Consider the following 9,048-nt stretch of genomic DNA (forward strand, 5'->3'; position numbering starts at 1 on the left):
AAATTACGGGCAACGTGCAATCATTCAGCCTGGAGTCAAACAGCACAATCAGTGTAATTAAGAATCTTGTGCAGAGTTGAAGGAAAGTTTGTCTCTTTTTTTTTTATTCTCATCACAAAGCATAAGACTTGCCAAAAGAAGGCATACTCCAGCAAGGGTCCTCTCCAAATAGTCCTTAAGACTAATTAAAACACAGATGAGCCAATACCTAAGAAAAGGACCAAAAAGGCCTTCCTTGGAATTAAAAAATGAAGCTCAAGGGGGGAGGCCTGAGGTTTTGAGACCGAGGCAGGCATACAAAAGGCCTTCCCCAAAAGCAGTTCATTTCAGTCCAGCCACTTCCTGGCTACCAGGAAACACAATGAGTGTAAGACTTAAGTGTGTAAGTAGGGGGAGGGAGAAGAGGGTGGAGCCTGACCAATCACAGAAGTGCTTAAATCCCCACTATACAGAGCCCCTAGGCACTGCTGGGAGGCACTCCAAATACTGTGCTGGAAGTGGCCCGCCAGCACCAATAGGTGGGTTCTCGCTCAAAAAAAATAGGCAAAGGAGATCATCAAGCCCAATTCCCCAATGGGGGAAGAGAACCAAGACTGTGCAAAGGAAACGGAGCCAGCAAAGGATGAGCCAGGAATCAGAGCGGAGATGGAGATGCAGCAGGGCCAGAGGGAGGAAGGGAAGGAGGGAGGGACACAAAGGTTTTGGACCCCAGAGCTTTCGGTTTGGCTTTCAGTTTTGTTGGCTGGTTGGTTTGGCTGATTGAAGCCAGCCCGGAAGTGCTCAGGGCTTACTCCTGCTTCTGTGCTCAAGAAACACTCTTACAGGGCTCAGAGGATCCTATGGGGTGTCAGGGATCAAACCGAAATTGGGACATGTGCAAGGCAAGTGCCCTCTTTGTTTTCAATAGGGTGGTTTTCCTATGTCACCAGTTCTTGGGCGAAGGACAAAAATACCAATCCTAGGTCCCTGGGGACGAATACAGCCCAACTCACAGTTTCCCACTCCCATCAGCTCTCCAAAGCTTCACTGTGAAAACACTGTGAGGGGGGGTTGGATGGGGGATAACCACCAAGGTAGATTAAAGTGTCCGGGCCAAGCTGTGGGGGGAGGGGCTTTGCTACTCTGGAACCAGAAAGCTAAATGCAATCCAAAGTGTATTGTTTAGATTTCATGCTTAGAGCTTAGAGCAGTGTTTCCCACACAGGGTGATCCTTCCTCCCCTCCTGGGGGGTCAAGTAGTAGCCGCAGGTACAATTAGAGGGTGCTCCCCATTTGTTTGCTTAAAAAAGGCAAATTTCCAGGGGAGTGCTGAGTGATATTTTTTTTTCCTGAAAGGAGGCAGGCAGTAAGCCAACTAACTTTGAAACCTCTGGCTTCCAGTGAACAGCCAACTCGGAACACAGAATGTAGGGGGCCAGGGTGCGGTCGATGCTTCCCATGCATGAGAATTCGGTCCAATCCCTGTATCACAGTCCCAAGAAAAGTACCTGGACCAACAAGCTCTGAACACCACTTTGATACAGTCCCCTAAGCCCTCCAAAGCAAAAGAAATAAAACGCACAAAGTTATGCATCCACCAGAAAGTGACTCAACAAATATGTCTGAGAGTGGGAGCCTGGTGGCTGGGCAAAAAAGGGGCAGAAGGTTCAGGAAATGGAGGAAGGAAGGGTGTGACCCGAAGGAAGAAAGAAAAGGGGATGGGTAGGAAGTGCTGGCCCAGTCCTGGGCTGCGACTCATCCCAATGCAAACATGGGATGTAGAAGAGGCCAGTCTTCCCTGGGACTAATGATTCATGCATAAAAAACGGGAATTTGGGTGATGACTTGTCATGCATATTATGTTGGGCCTCAAGAAAATTTAGAGCAGGATTCCCCACCCCATCACCTCTGCTTTCTGGGACTATTCTGCCACAGAAGGTCCTGCTAGCAGTATTGCTGGCCCCAGGAATGTTAGCAGCACCTGCCCCGTTGTGCCAACCCTAAATTATCTCCAGACACTGCTGGAAGGCCCAAATGTAGGAGGGGAAGGAGGGAGCTGGGCCATAAGGAATTACTAACTCTTTATTGGTGCAGTTTTTGTTATTTTTGGACCACACCCAGTAGTGCTCAGGGCACCATATGGGTGTAAGGAATAGAATCCAGGGCAGCCATGGGCAATGCAAGCACCATACAAACAATACTATCTCTCTGGTGTGGAAATTGCTAACTTAAAGTAGTGGCTTTGCAGTGGTACTATTAAGAAAGATTTTAGAATCAAAGTGACTTCATTCCCAGTCACCCCAACTTGCATGTAGAGACAATTCATGTCACACTATCATCTTTAAAATGGAATATCAGAGGACCTTCCCAAAGGGTTATTGAAAGGAATATGTCATGCACTAACAACAAAGCCATAGCGCACCGTCCCTCTCTCTAAACAGGCCGGGCTACTCAGATCTAGGGAAGAAACGTAGTTCTCCTGAAAGAATGGACAGGGACTGGAGTGAAAAGTACAGCGGGTAACTTACAGTAGACAAGGTCTGGGATGAGTAGTCCCTGAGCAGTCAGGTGTGGTCTCAAACAGGATGGAAAGAGAAATAGGGTTAGAAAGGGGAGGGAGAGTGGGAAAGAGGGAGGAAGTAAATGAAAAAGGAAAGAAAAAGACCAGACATAACTGCCAATCCCATTTCTCTCTCTGGTTCCAAAGGAAGTGACCCTCAGCCTCAAGTCTGGGGCTCTCAGGGAGAAAGTATCTCAGTGGTTCTCAGTAGAGAGATTTCAGGAGACCTAAATAGAAAATATATATCCTTATTTGCACTAATTGAAATTTAGCACTCACTCCAACTATACTTCCAAAGCTACACATTCCCAACTTACCTAGTCACTATCACCAATGAAATCAATGCTTTTTTCCTAGCTCTCAGAAAAAAAATATCACAAGAATTCCTTTCTTGGCTCCACTTCAGAAATACATAACTTACTAAGCCTGTGGCTAGATTCCCTTATTTAATGTGTTACTAAGAACTCACATTATTATGCCATACAAGTGGGGGTTTATTTTGAAATTGTCTTTTAAATAACTGATGTGGCCAGCGATATAGCGCTGAGGTACAGTCCATGCTTCCTGAGGACTTGTCCCTCAGCTCTGATCTTGATGCCAAAGAACACACAAGTAACTGGGTTTGGTGTATTTCCACTTTCTTGGCAAAGAGCTCCAGAGGCTTTGGATTGCAGGTTAATGATGTATTAACTAATAATTTGTTTAAGTTAGGCTCATTATAAAATAAGATTGTAAATTTTGTTATCCCAGTCTTTTCGTTTCCCTATCTGTCTAAGCCACAGATCAGCAGTCCCATAGACAAACTGTCCACTAGTCAGCCTGCTCTGAACTTTAAAGGAAAATGGATATGGATCCCACAATACCCGGGTGGCTGAAGGTGTCTGTACCCTGAATGCCAACACGATTCAGGTGACTGATGCCTGGGACCTCTGGCAAGCACCACAGGAGTGGGAATCCGGGGAACACTGTGTGAGCACTCCAGATTAGAATGTACACAAGCGCCACAAATGTGTGTCATGCCTGGTGAGCACAACTAAAGCATGTGTTCTCCCTCCTGTAAGCACCACAGCCAGCAACAGTCATCACAACACTGAAGGAAAGAAAATGAAAATCCAAATAAATAGCAAGAAGGTACCCAAGGGTCAGAGAGATAAGCACTGTGGTAGGATGTTTGCCTTGCACGAGGCTAACCCGAACAGACAGCAGTTTGATTCCTGGCATACCATGTGGTCCCCGGAGCCTGCCAGGGGCAATTTCTGAGCAGAGAGCCAAGAATAACCCCTGAGTGCCAACAGGCATGACCCAAAAGCAAACAAACAAACAAATGGTACCCAAGTGTACTATTTCCCTATTGGATTTGATCTAGCTTTCCGACTTGATATAATTTCTATCAGGACCCATTTCTCAGCACAGATCAAATATTTCTTAAGTAACACAACAGGATCCAAGTCAAACCTAGGAAGTCAGCCTTTAAGGATGCCCCAAAGCCAGGGTGGGGGAACAGAAGAAGAAAGGAAAGTAGCCGGGGCATTTAGAGATAGCACAATGAATGGGTGAAGCACGTGCTTTTCTGCAGCCAATACAGAACACAGGTTCTATCCCCAGTGCCCAATATGGTCCTCCGAGCCCCACCAGAAGTGACCCCTGAACACGGAGCCAAGACTAAGTCCTGAACATAGCTGAGTTGGCCAAAAGAGATTGGTGACCTTCCCAGGTCTGCTGATCAACTGGTGGCTAAGATCAATTTAGCTAGAGCAATAGTACAGTGGGGGTAGGGTGCTTGCCATATATGCAGCAGATCCTGGTTTGATTTTTGGTAACCCATATGGTCCCTTGAGCTGGCCAGGAGTAATTCCAGAGTGCAGAGTCAGGAGTAATCCCTATGTACCATTGGGTGTGACCATAAAAACAAGCAAAACCAAGAACAGGGTTGGTAGAGGCCTGCATACACTGCCTACCTGTGTCTGCATACCCAGCATGCCCAGGGCCTAGTCACAGTACTAGGAACCAGCCCCAAACTAGCCACAGCCCAATGGTGATTAAGCCATGAAAAGTTAAGAAAGGCTTCTTCTAGCTAGCCTCAGGCAAAGAAATCACAAAGTAGAGGGTTTGGTCTCCCCAGACAGCCAGGAGTGGTCCCTGAGCCTACAGCTCAGAGCCAGGAATAATCCTGAGCGCCTCCAGGTGTGGTCCAAAACCAAAAACAAACAAACAAAAAAGAAATCACAAAATGTTTTTCTGGGCTTGAGTCTTGTATTTTTTTAAATGAGACTATTGTTATGGGTCGGTAAACATCTTACCCAAACTATAATAATTAAATAAAAATCATTCCAAGTCAAAGAACTCAGTAACATAACAAATAAATCCTCTAAAGAATGTTTTGGGGGGTGGGGAAAAATCTTATTACAGGAATTAAAGCTCCTGCAGTAAATGAGTTTCTAAAGTGATTCTGAGGGCCAGCAAGATGATAGCTCAAACTGAGCCATGCTCTGCATCCAGGAGGCCTAAATCTGATGATCTCTGGCACTGCGTAGTCCCCCAGCACTGGAGGCAAACCCCAGAGCAGTCAGGAATAGCAGACCTTGGACGCCAAATATACTTAGTAATATGGTTAAAGACCAGCCCACTATCCTGACATTTAGCAGTATCTTTTAAAGGCTGGTTCAGGTTATTCCCCTGTGCAGTAAAACTTTGAGAATCACTGAGCTAGACCCCAAGGGGCTGGGGGGGATACAGTGTCAAGGCCAACCCAGAAGTGCCCCTACAGCCCAGTGGATACAGCAAAGTGATGAGCTGGCTTGCACTGGTTACAACATAATAGTAGGGCCCGGAGAGATAGCACAGCAGCATTTGCCTTGCAAGCAGCCGATTCAGGACCAAAGGTGGGTGGTTCGAATCCCGGTGTCCCATATGGTCCCCTGTGCCTACCAGGAGCTATTTCTGAGCAGACAGTCAGGAGTAACCCCTGAGCAATGCTGGGTGTGGCCTAAAAACAAGAAAAAAAAACATAATAGTATTACAACAATTACAACATAATACTGGAACTAAATGATTAAAAGTTGAATCCAGGGCAGACGGTGGTTCGAATCCCAGGGTCCCATATGGTCCCCCAAGCCAGGAGCGATTTCTGAGAGGATAGCCAGGAGTTAACTCCTGAGCGTCAATGGGTGTGGCCAAAAAAAAAAAAAGGAGTTTAAGTCCGTTAAAAACACATCATGAAACTGGAGCAGTCTTTTTATTATTTTCTTTTTTGGCTTTATGGGCCTGCCCAGCTGTGCTCAGGAATCATTCCTGGTGGGGCCCAGAGGACCATAGGGGGTGCTGGGAAAAGGTAAAAGAACAGGAATACAAATTCAACAGGCATTTGCTTCATTCTTGAGAGGTATCCAATAAAACCATGCCAAGAGTAATGCCTTTTGACTCATTACTATCAATTAAAATGTTTCAGAGACCTCACAGGTGGAGGATTTCTCAGCAAGTACCCCTTACTTTTGAAAATCAAAAGTAGAAGACTGTAGTCTATGCAGATTCCCTTATTTTAAGGTTAGCTAGTTGGGCAACGCACATATCATATGGAGGACACAGTTAAGAATCAGTGATGGAAGCCAAAAGATGGTACAGCAGGGAAAGCTGCACTAGGCTGACAAGAATTCGACCACTAGAATTCCATATGGTTTCCATGTGGAAACCCCTCCACAAGGACTGTTTCCTGAGCAAAGAGCCAGGAGGAAGCCCTGAGCACCACTGCGTGTAGCCCAAAGCAAAAACAAACCCAAAAAATCAGGAATTTTATTTGCTTGTTTGTTTGCATGCTTGCTTGAGTCACAGGCTTTGCCATAGTGTATCCTGTGCAAAATTAGAGTTTAGTTCCACTTTTTCTTTATTTGTTTTAGGGCCACACCCGGTGACGCTCAGGGGTAAGTCCGGGCTATCTATGGGCTCAGAAATCGCTCCTGCCTTGGGGGATCGAACTGCAGTCTGTCCTAGGTTAGTGCGTGCAAGACAAACGTTCTCTCGCTTGCGCCACCGCTTCGGCCACCCAAACACTTTTTTAGTGGACTAGGGATCAAACATCCCCACTCCTCTTCCTCGTCCACTTCTAGAATGTTCTTCACCTTGCCATCAAAACGTTCCCCTTTGGAACTGGCAATTGTCAAATTTTTTCTTTTTGATTTTTTCCCAAATCATGCATGTCGATGTCCCCCTTTCGCACCTGGCTCTCTTCCAAGGTACCAGAAAAGGTCCTGCACCCTTAAAAAAACGGCACTTCTCTCTTCCAGGGAGCCACCGAGAAGAGGGGTGTGGGGGCGGGGTTAGAATTCTCAGGCCTCTTCCTGAGATCAGCCGCCTTTGAGCCTGGGAAAACTCAGGCTCAAAATGTACCTGAGCTCGCCACCAGGGGACACCCCCCAAGAATCAACTCTTTGTAGCTGGTGACCTTGAACCACTCACTACCTCTTCCTCCGAGTCTAATCCTCACCTGTCCGTGGAAAATCCGGGCACCTTCTTCACAACCCTACTAAGCCCTTTAAAGCTGGCCGGACAATTACTCCACCAAAACCGTAGTAGCTATCTCACCCGCCTAATGCCGCGCGCAAATCACCATTTTATCTCCCGACTCACCCCTGCAGTCTCCCCTCCATCCTCACCTACGACACGTGGGAACTCAAAATGCTTTGTTTTCTCCCAGCGCATCCGGACCACCCTCCTCCCAGCGTGGTTTCCTCAAAGCTGCGGGGGGGGGGGTTCACAGCAACTCCCTTGGGATTAAAAGCGCTCTGGGGGGGGTGCTGGCTCCTTTTCCTTTAACCCAGGGACGATGGGGTTCCAAAAGGCCAAAGTCATAAGCTTAGAGAGCCCAGGTTGCAAAAGCCCAGGTCCAGTTCTAAATTCTCGATCTTTAAAAAAAAAATGTTTGTTACATTGTGCCTTCTGAAAGCCTTTCCATTTGGAAGGAGAAAAATGCCACGTGAATGCTCACAAGTTGCCCCCCCCAGGGAAAGAGCACAAGTTAATGCTGCCGCAAAGGCTACGGGTTCCATCCTCTGGAAGAAAACGGTGGCGAAAGCCCGCGAAGGAAGCGCCGCTGGAACGCGATCCAGAGGGAGCGCAGGTTCGAGCTCACGGCAAGCACAGTTTAAAAGGCAGCAGAACGCACCCCACACCCCCCCACACACCCCCACGAGAGAGGCCCCCAAAGAAAAGCCTGCAAGTTTCCCCTCCCCTGCATCCTCGCGGCTCGCCATTCCCAGCCTTCGGTGCAGCTCAGATAGGATCCGATCAGCTTTGCCCTCTCCCAGCCTGCCAATTCGGGGCGTCCCAGTTCCCGCGCCCAGACCTCATCGGGCCCCCCCCACCCTAATAATCGCTTCCTTTTTCCGTCCCGGGTCCCTTTCCGGGAGATCGGTGTCCCACACCCAGGCTAAGAATCCGGCAAATTGGATCTAACCCCAGCTCCAGCGAGGGGGACCCAGCACGCCCCGGAGGTTGCATGGCCCCGCGCCGGGCAGACGAGAAAAGGTCCCGCGGGGAGCCCCACGCGGCGCACACACCCCCAGCCCGCCGGGCTCTTCCCGCCACCGCCCCGGGGTATTTTTTTGGGGGGGTGATCTCGCCCGCGCAGCGTGCCGCGAGGGGATTCCCGGGGTGTCCCCAGCAAGGGGGGGGCGCGAAGGTCGACTCGGTGCACCGGGCGGCGTGGCCGGCAGGGACCTGCCGCGGCCCCTCCAGGCCCCGCGCTGGGGCCCGGACGGCGGGAGCTGGCGCGTGGCCTCTGGCCGGCCCCGATCGCACGATCGCACGCGGCCCCGCAGCGCGCTTGGCGCCGCAGCCCCGGCGACACCCGGGCCGGGGCCGCGCGGGCGCCCGCATTGTTCGGCCCGCAGCGCGCGCCCCGCGCGGGCCCCGGCGGCGGCGGGCGCGGGGCCGGGCAGGTGGCGGCCGCGTGTCCTCACCTTTGGTGCCGAGCATGAAGTCGAGCGTGCTGTGCCGAGCTGCTGCCATAGTGAGGGGAGGCCCTGGGCCATGCCTGGGGGGCGCAGCCGCGGGAGACTGGGGGGCCGCGCGGCGTGTCGGGCTGCGGGCGCCGGGGAGTGCGTCGCGCCGGGGAGGCCGCGGGACGAGGTGGGAGGGACCGCCGGGAGCGACCCGGGGCGCGGGGCGGGGTCGGGCCCGCCTCCGGGAGGAGGAAGCTCGGGCGCCGGCAGCCCCGAACTTAGAGCGCGGGGTGTGCGGCCTCGCGCTGCAATGGTGGCAACGTGGGCAGCGCGCTCCCCGGCGTGCGTCACCAATGGCCGCGCCCCGCGCCTCCGATCGGGCGCGCCCGCCATCCGTTAGGTCACCTTAGGTTTGAACAGCGCGGCGCCACTTCCGGGCTCCCACCCCCGACGCTTCCACCCAGACACCCCCTCTGCACCCCCAGACAAGCCCCTCTTCTTTCCGGGGGGGGCCCACGCCAGAAGATCAAATGTCACTGTCCGCCCCGGCCGATGCAAATGGCTGCCTCCTTT

The 9,048-nt window shown here is 51.0% G+C and overlaps 1 protein-coding gene across 1 annotated transcript in view; it reads right to left on the reverse strand.

Moving 5' to 3' along the window:
- SMS (spermine synthase) overlaps nt 1-8,758 on the reverse strand; it is a 64,015-nt gene extending 55,257 nt beyond the window's left edge. Inside the window, exon 1 of the mRNA XM_049767444.1 lies at nt 8,494-8,758. Within this exon, the coding sequence (XP_049623401.1) occupies nt 8,494-8,542 (49 nt within the window). The 5' untranslated portion in view covers nt 8,543-8,758. The remainder of the gene's footprint in view (nt 1-8,493) is intronic.
- Nucleotides 8,759-9,048: the final 290 nt, after the last annotated feature.

This window comes from Suncus etruscus, chromosome X, assembly GCF_024139225.1.
Source record: "Suncus etruscus isolate mSunEtr1 chromosome X, mSunEtr1.pri.cur, whole genome shotgun sequence".
NCBI classification, from domain to species: Eukaryota; Metazoa; Chordata; class Mammalia; order Eulipotyphla; family Soricidae; genus Suncus; species Suncus etruscus.